The sequence below is a fragment of the Apaloderma vittatum genome, unplaced genomic scaffold (assembly GCF_000703405.1).
Source record: "Apaloderma vittatum isolate BGI_N311 unplaced genomic scaffold, ASM70340v1 scaffold13426, whole genome shotgun sequence".
In the NCBI taxonomy this organism is placed as follows: Eukaryota; Metazoa; Chordata; class Aves; order Trogoniformes; family Trogonidae; genus Apaloderma; species Apaloderma vittatum.
The window spans coordinates 54782-66945 of record NW_009722351.1 but is presented as its reverse complement, the minus strand read 5'-3'; the positions used below and the strand labels follow the sequence as shown (position 1 = coordinate 66945).

Below are 12164 nucleotides of genomic sequence, written 5' to 3'. Positions count from 1 at the left end.
CAGTTCAGGCTGCCTGCAGAGCCATTGCACAGGGTTGCACCCGTAAGGCTTTCTTTACCACCATGAGGAATTGAAATTTCCTTTAAAACCAGATAAAATATAGCTTCTGCTTCTTAGTATATGACTTGAGCTACCACAGTACTGGGCCAAGAATCTGATCACACTACTGAAAACGATTAGCCGCCCTCCGACCACGTGAAAATGCTGCTAAGTGAAAGTAGCTCTCAGCTTTGCTCTGGGACCCTCTGAAGTCGGAGGTTTCTAAAGGATGCCTGAAGGGTTTGAAAATCAGGTACCTTCTAGAGCACGTCCCTGTTCTGGGAGATTTTGGAGCTGGAGAAAATCTGGAAGATCTATTGATGATGCAGCTTTTGATGGAGAAGTGGGCAAATGGCTCTTGGGGCGGGAGGAGGGCAGAAGCTGTTAACTGGGGAATGCGCCGGGAGCACTGGAGTGGGAATGAGAGAGGGAGGAGCAGGGTGCGTGCGGGGAGTTACTGCGCTGTCTGAATGGAGCTCGTTTCTTGCTGTAATCAGAGGGACGGCCTCCCACAGCCTCCCAGTACCGAGAGGCACTTCACCTTCCTGTCCCTGCTGAAGCAAGGTGCTCAACAGTAGAAACTACTTACCTGATAACTGCTGCACTGAAGGCTGGTCATGTGTGCTTAACAACTGTGCCTGAATGGTTTCTACTACCCTCTTAAAACGACGGCTTGGACCTGTGAGGAGAGAAGAGGCACGAACGGCTGTAAGAGGAGCGGGAGGTGAATCCTCACGCACCCCAGGCTGGAGGGGAAGGATCACAAGCACCTTCCCTTCCGTCTTGTCCCCAGGAATGTACCGACAGCGCTGCTGTCCTTCAGCCGGAGGCACGGCTTTGAAGAACTGTCCTGCAGTGCCCACACTAACAGGGACTGCAGCATGCTGGACTTAACAGGAGGAAGGATGGCTTCTGGGCTCCTTTTCTAAAGACCGAAAAGGTGGTGGTGGTTTTTGTTTTTCTTTTGTGATTGTTTGTTTTAACCCCACGGGGGGCATGAGGCCACCCAGAAGCAAAGGGTGAGGTTTCTGTCTGAAGGAAGTCACCAGTGGCCTCACAGTGCCCGGCTGAGACCCTGAGACCTTCGAGGGAAACGAGGAGATGGTACAGGGAGATACGTCAAATCTGACGCACAGAGCAGCCATCTGAGCACTAATCATGGTGGTGGCAACTTCGCCTCTTTTTCCCTCCCAGCATTTCCATCACCACCAACACCATTTTTATTCCTGATGTCCTCCTTGTCCCTGTCTGAATTTTCCCCCAAGGCTAAGGCAGCTAGATTCTTTCTCCCAGCAGAGCTCACTTTGCAGGCCTCTGCATCAGCAAGGACAAAGCCAGCTTGCATCCTTCTTACAGCTTCGCCGTGGTTACCTGATAAGAGTGTGAAAGTGACAGAATAGATCCCGTTTTCCTTCTGTGCCTCTCCCCCTTCTGTGTATGTTATGTCCACCTGGAACTTCACTGGCTTCTGGAAGACAGCGGGACCTCCTGTGGACTTATATTCTGCACGGAAACTTGTCTGTGAGATGACACTGTGACTGAGGCTTGGAATCTGAAACAGGGAGGTAGAAGGAGAGAGTAGGACAGAGCACAAAGGCAATAAAATTGCAAAATTCGATTTAGAAGAGCAAACAAGATTGGCTGGATTTGCTTCTGGAGTTGGATTTGTAACATAAAGTGTTCTCATGAAATCACTGCAAGTACAGGTTGCTTGGCACTGTAGAAGAATGCACTGCTCCTTACGGACTGACCTAAATTTAAAGGTTGAACATTGGTGGAATACCCAGCACGCTCAGACACTTACACATATTGCACAACTTCACGCACTCAGTCTTTCTTTTCCCACTCATCTAGCAGTCTGGAGAAACTCCTCTTGCTGAGTGAAAACTGATATTAAGGGAGGGGGCAGAAAAGTCAGTGGGACATAGGATTGCACATAAAAAACCACCCGTGTAGCTTGGTCTGCTCTCATAGCTGATCCCGTTTTGAGATTCAAGAGACCTTCTGAATCACAAATCAGTACATCCCACCTCAGCCTACACACGTGGGGTGTGCACAGGATCCCCAATACAGACATTAGTGCACGCTATGGTGCAATATAAAGCCTGAAGCACAGATAAATCCATAAAACTAATATAGTAATGCGGCTGCTTCAAATCAATCTGAGATGGATATCAGAGTCCGATGTATGCTATTGTTCTGCACTTGCCCCTTGTATGCCTGTACAGTTACAAGGATTGCAGCTGTTTTTGGAAGAAATTCATTACAGAATCATAAAGACAAAAGAAAAGTACAGTATTTTGGGAAAACAATATCAATTCCACAAATAAGAACTTAAGTCTCCTCTTTATTGAAAAAAGGCTAATTATGTTGTCAACTACCTTGAATTGAAAAATCTCTCAAATTAACTTTACGTGCTGACTTTTCTTCATTGGTATTTCTAGGTAGTGAGAATAAGGACTGCCTACCGAAAAAAATTACTTTTCCCTCTGCCTTCCTAGACTGTAAATAAACCGTATCTGCAACAACTAACACTCCTGGTCACAGGAGGAAATTACCCTTCTTTCTGCCACACAGCATTGAAGAGATTTAAAGCAACAAACGCAAATGTGAGACGGGATTTCTGGCTGACTGGTGCAGGGCATACTCAGCGAAGGGAGACCCAATCTGATGCCCAGGTGGTGGCTCTAAATTTAAGTTTGGCCAAGCAGCGGATCACTGTTGTGACTCTGCACCAGTGGAGTGCTCTGACAAGTGCCAGCAACCTGGAGACCCTGCCAAAGCATCTGAAATCTTTTCTCACCTTAGAGATTATAGTCAGAAATTCAGAGTGAGTCCAGCAGAGGCCCGAATTAACAGGTTGCGTAAATTAAATCTGCAGAGGGTGCATCTGAAGGAGCAGAGACCCTGCCCAGGAACATATGGCACAGGGAGCCGGGAAGTGACCCATGGGCAATGTCTCCGGGAGGCAACTGGGGTGACTTACCGAGAGGAAAGCGTGGACGATGTCAGCCTTAATGGAGCTTAGTGGTTTGTCCTTAATGACCACAAAAATCTGTTCTTCTTTCTCCAAGTTGATGAAGTTACCGAACCAGGATTTTTTGGCAAGCCTGGCGTGATGAAAAGAAAGGGATAGTTTAGAATATTGACTGTCCCATTCATTAGTCCCGCTCAGGGTGTCTATATAATGAGTGAACTCATTACGAGGCCATCCGACAAAGGGATGAATTTTCAGCACTAAGAGAGAAGTTATCAACACCAGCAAAACACAGTAAGGCTTTCCACTGACAGCAGGCCAACTTCACAGTTCCTTTCAGCATTACATGGTGGTTTCATCGTAAAATGTATTATTTGCTCTGTTTTTCCACACACTGCTCGTATCAGCAAGTGTTTGATTTTGCTTATTGTTTCACCATCTCAATGCACTTTGTCGACATTCCCCTTCAACTGGCTGAAGGAAAAATGCAGGGAGATGGATGTTATTGGCAGGCACTACCCCAGAATCTGAAGGTAGCACCTACGACAGGTGTGGTTTTGAGGCTAGCAAAGACGCTGCCAGACATGAGATACAGCCGAAGAACTGCTAAGGGACTAACCTAAACCCTGGCAAAATTCCACTGAAATCAGCTGTATTCTAGCAGGGAAGAATTTAACATGGAAAGACCTGCCACCAAGAGACAGCCCTTTTTTTACCTCCACAGGATACTTTATAGTGCTGTGACAAGTGCAGTTTGCAGGATGGCAAGCAATAGGTTTTCACTTGTTTTGGGGGACGCTCACCACTCAGAGGAAGAACACAACCTCTCCAGATAAGGAGAGCCATCTGCAAAAAGGATTACTCCACCTCGGCTTTCCAGCAAAGCAACAAACAGCTGGAGAGAGTCACTAGAAGATTCGCTTTCTATGGCAAAAACTCAGACTGAGGCAGAATGAGAAAGGCCAGAGACTAGGAGGGAGAGGAGCGAACTAGGAGGCTAATTTGAAGTCTAGACATTCAGGATAAAGAACAAAGCTTGACCTCAGCCGCATCCAGCAATTCGCACTCATTTCCCACCCCAGCGTGCTCCAAGAAGCCCACAACCGTCATCTCGCTGCCCATTTTACGGCCTCAGTAGGAAGACCACAACTGGAAGACTTCTCAGCTATGCACATAATCATTCGCCTCTGCTTAACTGCCAGCAACCCAAAACAGGAGTACGGAAAAATTCATTTGCCGTTTGGTAAACCAGTGCCCCCCACTCAATTAAAGCGGGCTGGAAAACCATCACTCCCTCAAATATTCATAGGCAGGCTGTAACTAAGCCAGCGAGCCAGAGATTAGCATAGGGAGCAGTAAAGAGAAAAGGTCTCTCATTTAAACGGGTCGTTAAGGAGCCAGGGTTAGAGTGTGAAAGGAAATTACATACTAATTAGCTCATGTGTCTCGCACACACCATAACAACTGCGCAAGCCCCTGGAGAGCTGGGGCAATACCTCCCTGCACGGTCTATGCTCATTAGTAAATTAGCACCCCGCTCTCCATCTGAAGCGGCTGCTTGGGCCAGGCTTGCACGTCTCACAGCCCGAACAGGGTGGCTTATACGGACTCCCAGGGTCCAGCGTGTAGGACACACGGAAAGTGGGCCTGGAAGAAGTGTGCATATTTAACCGTAGGCCTGCCGTGTTAAAATACAGCTTTTTGGTTTTGTATTGTCATCAACGATTTTGTTGGCCCTTCCTTTACAGGTCTGTTAACAAGGAGAGGTTAAAAGGGCCCCAGAACAGAGGGAAGTTTTCTCCTGTTCAGCTCGGAAACTTGGTCTGGAGTCTCCGGAGCCCAGCTGGGCTCTTTTCTTCGGCAAGGTTATTACCAGTAACACCTACTCCAGCTTGTGCATCTCTGGAATTCACAAAGTAATTTTGCTGGTGTTGTATAAAGACAGAACAGATGCCAGTGGCCTCTCCTGTGTCTGGAATGGATAGAATCAAGATGCAGCACACATGCACTGGCTTTTCTCCCTCAAATCAGCAGAAACAGCTGAAATACACCTGTGGAAGAAGCCCACTGAAAAAGAGGGGGCAGCTTTGGAGTACAACGACCCAATAAAGGTTTCCCTCCTCTTAAAGGGTGTTAAGTGCTACTAACTTGGCTTAAAATAAGCATGAATCAAGGATGCTCAGCACCCTGAATGAGACACTCTAGCATCTCACAACATCAGGCTGTAAGCAGGAAAATGTACTTAAAATTAACGATCTTCTCTTGTCAAGGCCAACCTCCTAAGCAGGAGGGAGACTCATATGTGAGGGAGGCTGGGTGTGTAGATTACTCTAGGGAATCTAATCAGGTGTCCAGTTGATGAAAAAGCAAATATATTAGCCTAAGAACGGAGGCTGGTGCTTTATTCACGCTGAATTTCTCACCACTATAATGTTGTTCCTGTTCCTACTTTTGGAACGTGTGACCACCCTCCGGAGAGCCTCACTGCCTGCCCTGCCTGGCCCTGGACGCAGGGATTGGTAACTGCAGAGGTTGACACAAATAACAGCATTTCCGCTCAAGCAACCGGAGCCTTGCAGGTTGAAAGCAGCTGGAACTATGTCTCTTTAAATGTCATCTGTAACATATTTTCTAGGACTTTTTCATGGGAGAAAGAATAGCATTACCAGAGGTGTCAAAGGGTATAACCTAATCATCAGGTCTGTTAAATGAACGGCAGTCACTGCTGCACCAGAGCAAGGACAGGCATTTATCGCTCAACCCGTGAGGTCAATGCAGCTCTTGATAAGGGTATCTTATTTCTTACAGAAAGGAAGAATACAGAAAAAATAAGACGTGTGGAAGTGGGCACTGAGCAACAAGACATCTATCGTTAAAATATAATGCAGTTCATTATTTTTTACGACTTTTATTATGTTTACTGCAGGGTGCAGCCCAATTGAACTCATTAATTTGGCAATTATGCAGGAAAAGAAAAAAAAGGGCCTTGGGCTTTGACTTGCATCCAAACTGCCTCAAATGACAGGCACTACTTCTCTATACCAGCTTTTAAAGAGTGAGTGGGAAGCAGAGAAGGTAATAAACTAACAGGAAAACTTCCGGGAATGGAGAGGAGAGGAGAGGAGAGGAGAGGAGATTTAATTCTGAAGGTCTTCTGCTTTAACGAGCTCAACATTTGAGATGAGAGCATCACACATTTCTTGGGTAAGGATGCATGCGTGTAATGAAATTTTCTCATGCCTCTCTATTAGCAAATGCTCCAAAGTGTTGAAAACACTATTTATTACATTCTTCTCCCTGGATTTCTTTTACTAACCTTTGCTATTCCCTACTTCTCCCTCTCCTGAAGTCTTTATCCCTCTCCACTCTGCAGCATTAGATACAGAGAGCCCATCCTACACATGGTAAATGCCAGGTCTGGGCAAAGTTGTTAAGGCAGTACCATTGTCACCAATTACAAAACTTCGGGCCCCAAACTTCCATCTATGACTCATGAATATTTCACGCAAGTTCCTTGACAAGAGGCCAAATTGCCTTGGTTGGCAGGGGAAGTCTATGGGCACTGGGTGCACAAACACAAGCTGTGAAAATAAAAAGGAATAATTTGGCATCTGTTGCATATATCAGGAAGCGTTTGGAGCAGCACTCTCTGGCAGGGACTTCCAAACCTGCCATGCAGTGACGCACATTTGTGCAGTGAAACGGCTGAAATGTACAACTGACTTTTAGGAATGAGTCTGGTGAATATGAAACAGCTTCTGCATGTCGTGGTGCTGCTGCCTAGAATTAACACTGCATTTACTATCGCAGCTAAAGACTCCTCTGAATTATCTTAGCAGAGGCTTCTCGATGTTATCCTGAGGATGCAAACTCTCCTGAACTGAGAAGAAGACTTTATAGCGCATACTTAGTGCCAGTGTAAGGCATCAATTATCCTCTCCACTCCCCAAGAGTGATCCACTTGACAACCAAATGAAAGAACAGAGAAGGAACACGTTACAAACCTTGTAAAATCAGCAAGCTGTGAGCAAGTGAAGGGGTTACTGGGAAACTCATCACCTGTTGACCCCACTACCATTACTGAGGTATAGATTTGATCCAGGATCCTTGAGCAGGAGAACCATGTCACATCTCTGTCCTACTGTAACAGGTTACAGTCAGATTCTGATCCAGGACAGGACTATGTCAGCCTATGACACTCAGGCAAGGAAATGGCATTGGTATGTGGTGGGAAAAATGTAGCGCACTGGCAAATTACTTACTCTGGGGATGATTCCGGGGTTAAATTAGACATCTCCTCTGGTGTAGGTACTGCCCATGCACGCACAGCCAAAGGGAGGGAGGGAGAAAAAAGAAAGAGGATTCAGTACACCTTCTGTTTTCTGCTCGCATACCAGTGAAACAATTCTGGCATTACGTCCCCTTGCATTTGCCCACTGCCTCTGCAGACTAGTTCTGACATCTGAACATTGGCCATATGTCGCTAGATCGTTGTATAAATGCTGCAGTGTAAGGCTCACCCTACCCTTCCTTAAATCATTAAGGAAGTGGTGGAGCCACCATCCCTGGAGGCATTTAAAAGACGTGTAGATGTGCTGCTTAGTGACACAGTCTAACGGTGGGCCTGGCGGCGCTGGGTTAACAGTTGGACTCTTAAAGGTCTTTCCCAACCTGAATGATTCTTGGATTGTGTAATCTCACACTGGCTTCCATGGTTCCTGGTTAAGACCCAAACATGGTGCCGGTTTACTTTACAATTGCTCCAAAGCCCAGCTGGTTGCAGCTGAGTCACTGCTGCAATTCTCCGTGGTTGTCTGACCATCTCGGAGACAATCTCCTTGACCATCACAGTTCAAAAATTTAACTCTTCTGTGGCTGTAACCCTCCCTTCCCATGGGATCCCATCCCAGCACCCTGTAAAACCCCTGGGTGTTGGGAGAGCTGCTGCTGACATCTGAGGATAATGCAGGTGACTTTGGGTGCCGTTTGCCTGAAGGCAAAAAGCCACCTGGAGCTTGAAGAAATAAATGTTGCATATCTCAACTCTCTGGAGATTCTGAAAAGCGAAATAGGCCAGCAGATATGAAACCACTGATTCTATTAAGGAGATTTTCATATCAATTGCCAAAGGAGGTGAAGAAACCACGAACCAAGATCAAACAGGCTGTGCCTCAGCACGACAGTTTTAGCCTATTGCCCCTGGCTATCATTTCCAGCAGAAGGCTCAGCCTGTGGCTACGGAGGGGCAGCGGAGCACAGCCATCGGGGAAATGGCAGAGCTCTAGGTCCAATGACAAAATGAGCGGAAAAGCTGAAGATAAAATTTTCACGTGTTCTAAAAGCTACAACAGGGGCAGTAAGAGCTGTGCGGCCAGAGCGTGAAGAGGGCTCAGGAGATGCCGTTGGAGCAGCGGAATGGCGGGGCCTGCTTGCATCTGCTTTGGGTTAGGGCCAGCTGGCGCCACCACTCTCATTCTCAATATTCAGTCCTCAGCACGTGAAATCTGCACAGCCACAGGGAGGTATCGACTTGGTGCCGAACGCCCGCCCAAATCAGAACCACCCTGCACGTCTGGGTGAGCACTCACCTTGCAATTTCCTGCGATGGAAGCGAGGAGACCCCAGGAAACTATTCTTGATGGAATTGAGCCGTGTCCTCCATGGCATTCCTCCAATGCTGGGGCTGGATGGTGGTGTTGGGTTGGGTGTGCCTGCTGGGCTCTCCTTTGGCGTATGGACAGGTGTCCCCTTGGGGGTAGGGAGGGGACTTCCCCTTGGAGAGGGGTGAGGGGTGACCTGTATGATGGGGATAGATTTGGTGCTCGGGTCAGTACTAGAAGGGAGCAACCTAACAGGAGACATAGGGTTGGTCTGCACTTTAGGAACGGCCAGCTGCGGGTTAAAGCCGGCGGCAGGCGAGCGGCCCTGAGCGTTCTGCACAGGGCTGTTCTGGGAAGAAGGGGCGCTGGTATTGCTGGTGGGGAGTGGGTTGGATTTAGTAGACTGGAGTGGTTTTTCGGCCAATTTGCTCTTGGATGGCAAAGTCTGCGTCTTTGGGTTGGGCTGAAGTGCTGGCTTTGGTTGGAGTACATGTCCAGGCCTGGAGGCGTTCCTACAAGCATCAGGGTCCAAGGAGACTTGGGGTCGGGGAGAGAAAGGGAGGTCGGAGGTCTGAGGGGGGATGAAGAACTTTCTGATAGGCTACGAGACAGACGCAGAGTGTCCATGCACATCAAAAACAGTGAAATACGCATAGAGCGGGCGAGCAGAGAAAGGAAAGTCAGAATAAAAACCATCCGAGTCACAAAGATGCACCATGTCACGAGGAGACACAAGAGATGGAGGTGAAGGGGTAGTGGGGAGGAAGGGATTTTGCAAAGAAACGAAAACGAACAAACAAACAAAAAACAAAAAAAAAGACATGCAGTTAGCTGGGAACACAGCATAATCAACAACAGCAGCAGCGGCAGCAGCAAGAACAACAGTGTCATAACAGGCTTCATCATATTAACCAACCACGTGTCAGCAAAGGAAAACAACGGAAAGAAAAGTAAAACAAAGGGAAAGTATAAAAAAACCAAACCAAACCAAAACCCGAACAAAACGAAAGAAAGTAACCAAGAAAAAAAGAAGAGAGAAATGCCATCTCTCTGGGATTGTTCTGATTGCCCTGCAGTGAGAGAAGCACGATGCTGTAGGGAGGGGAGGAAGGGGAAGAAGAACCACTCAAGCCACAGACAAATTGAGATGTGCCAAGAATGGGACCACCTCTTTCCAGCTCTAAGTGCTCATGGGCAAACCCAGCAGAGAGATGAAACTCAGAACGGGTGTGTGATACACACGGAGTGGCAGGCGATACACACAGGGTACTGCACACACCAGTCAGAACCTCTTTCCTTCCTCTTTACCCCGACTCTGGCCAACGCACACCCCGGCTGCAGCCACCCAGCGCAGAGAACGGGGTTGGGAAAGGGAGAGGAAAAGGCAAAAAACCTTCCTCCCCTGGCCTGGAAGGTTCAGCCGCTCAGCGTTCACTTGGAGGCTTCAGAGCTCACACCACCACGAGGGAAAAAGCCACTCGGGTTGGTGCTTGATTTGTAAAGAGCTACAGCAAAAACCAACTTCAGGGAGGCCTGGCAAATTTGGGTGTCTGGGAAGACACGATAAACTTCCCGTCGGACTTTATGTTTCTCCTGCAACATCCCTCATCGCGTGGAAGGACGGCTCGATAATCGGAGTGTCTACCATAAAGTCACAGCAACATTTGCCAGTAAGTCCCAATTCTATGGAGGAGGTGGGGTGAGCCAGTGTTTTCTAAGACACAGTTTAAAAAGAAAAAGACAACCAAAGTTCATAATCCATCGCTGAGTTATCAAAATGGGATTATGAATATTTTCTTTTCCCAAACAACAACATTTACACGTGTTCGAGGCGTTTTGGGAAACCATTCATATGTCAACAGCACACAGCAAGACGCAGACTTGGGAGGATAGAAGCCTTTTAAAGGGATATTAGCGAGCTAAAAATAACATTTCAAACAAAACAAACGTCCTTACAACACACTGCTGTTAACACCTTAAATTACGAATACTGGCAGAATAGTTAAAACAAGAATTGCTACTCAGGATCTTTAGTTTTGGTCTGTAGTCGGGTTCTGATTTCTATCAATCATTACCTATTATCACCATTGTTACTATTATTTTTATTATCATCTGGTTTTAACATCTAAAAGCTGTAATCAAGTACTGTCCAGACATACCATGTACACGTAACCACGCCTCAAATCTCAGTCCCAGGTAGACACACTCGCTAGTGAGTTTACTCCCTGGGTTTGATGGATTAGAACACCGTTGCCATAATTTGTAAGTGCAGAAATGCATTTAAGATTTAATTCCTAAAAACGTCTGCATCAACGTTTTGTAATCGCTTTAAAGAACTTTGGGTTAGGCCACTAAAATTAAAAGAAAATCACTCTATCAAAACATCAGTATTATTATTAGGGTTGTAAAGTTAAACTAAGTGTGCCTTGTTGGTAAATTCTGATCACCAATGAGAAGGGAAGGGGAAAAGCTGAGGAAAGTCGTTAATTTATGGAAGTCAGCAGCTGACCATTACCATTTGCATCTGACACCAACTGCTGATTGCAAATGTTTCCTTGCAGTTTTTGCAGCTTGTATGTATAATGGTTTGAGAAACATATTTGAAGGAAATAAAGTCAAATTTCACTCCCTCTGAAGTCATTAAAGAGTCTGAACAGGCACCCTTAATTACCATGTTTTTACTAATGAAATGAAGAACAAGATTAGGCCTTTATTTCAGCTGGTGCAACGGGGAACACCATTAGCAAGATCTTGTGACCTTTAGGAACTTGTTAGTTGCCGTCGAATTCAGTTCCTCGTAGGACTGAACCTAAGCAGTGTGTACAGCGAAATGTGTATTTTTAAAGTATGTTTTCTGTCAATAATCTAAGGTGCTGTGAGAAGTATAGGGTAGGACATTTAAAATAATACACAGCTTTTGCTTTTAAGTCTCAAATTTAACCTGCCTTAATAATATTACGATCTGCTGAAAATGCCATTTGGTTGCTTTGAAGACTATTTAATTAACTGCTGTTAAGTAATAACGTTAAGATACAGCAGCTACAGAATAGATCTTGTCATCCTTACTCTTTGACACAGTCCTACTGAGACGTCAGAAATTGATCCCAAGAGATCAATTAATGAGATCACGACTTAGGTTTGCTGTGCTGGATGCTTACATTGTGGACAAAACTGTTTCTGTGCTCCTTTTCAGCACACTTTTGCAGCGGCCTAAGAGTTCTCAGACCTCTGCTCTGCTCCACTGACATCCAGGAGTCCCAGGGCAGAGACAAGGAAACGGAGCTTCACTGGTTCCTGGCACATCAAAGATGCAGAGGAGACCACCAACTCATTTATGCCAATGGCAAAACAATTGATGGGAACCCCAAAAACATTTCAGAAGATAGCTTTAGTAACCTAGGAACTTACACCCAGTGGCGTGTCTTTAAGCATAAGAATTACACACGGTATGCGCTGCTGTTGCCACAGCCCTGCAGACTTCTCGATGAGGTCTACACTGTCGTAAGGACTGCGGTCCTGAAGTGACTAAGCTGACCTTGTCAGACAGC

General features: G+C 46.4%; 1 protein-coding gene across 1 annotated transcript in view; it reads right to left on the bottom strand.

Annotated features, from left to right (window-relative positions):
- Positions 1-400: 400 nt before the first annotated feature.
- The window catches only part of LOC104275714 (serine/threonine-protein kinase BRSK2), a gene marked incomplete at its 5' end in the record, with an annotated part of 58252 nt that continues 46488 nt past the window's right edge, over positions 401-12164 (bottom strand). The window contains 5 exons of the mRNA XM_009871748.1: positions 401-718; positions 1411-1591; positions 3026-3149; positions 7279-7327; positions 8605-8812. Of these exons, the coding sequence (XP_009870050.1) occupies positions 621-718; positions 1411-1591; positions 3026-3149; positions 7279-7327; positions 8605-8812 (660 nt within the window). The remainder of the gene's footprint in view (positions 719-1410; positions 1592-3025; positions 3150-7278; positions 7328-8604; positions 8813-12164) is intronic.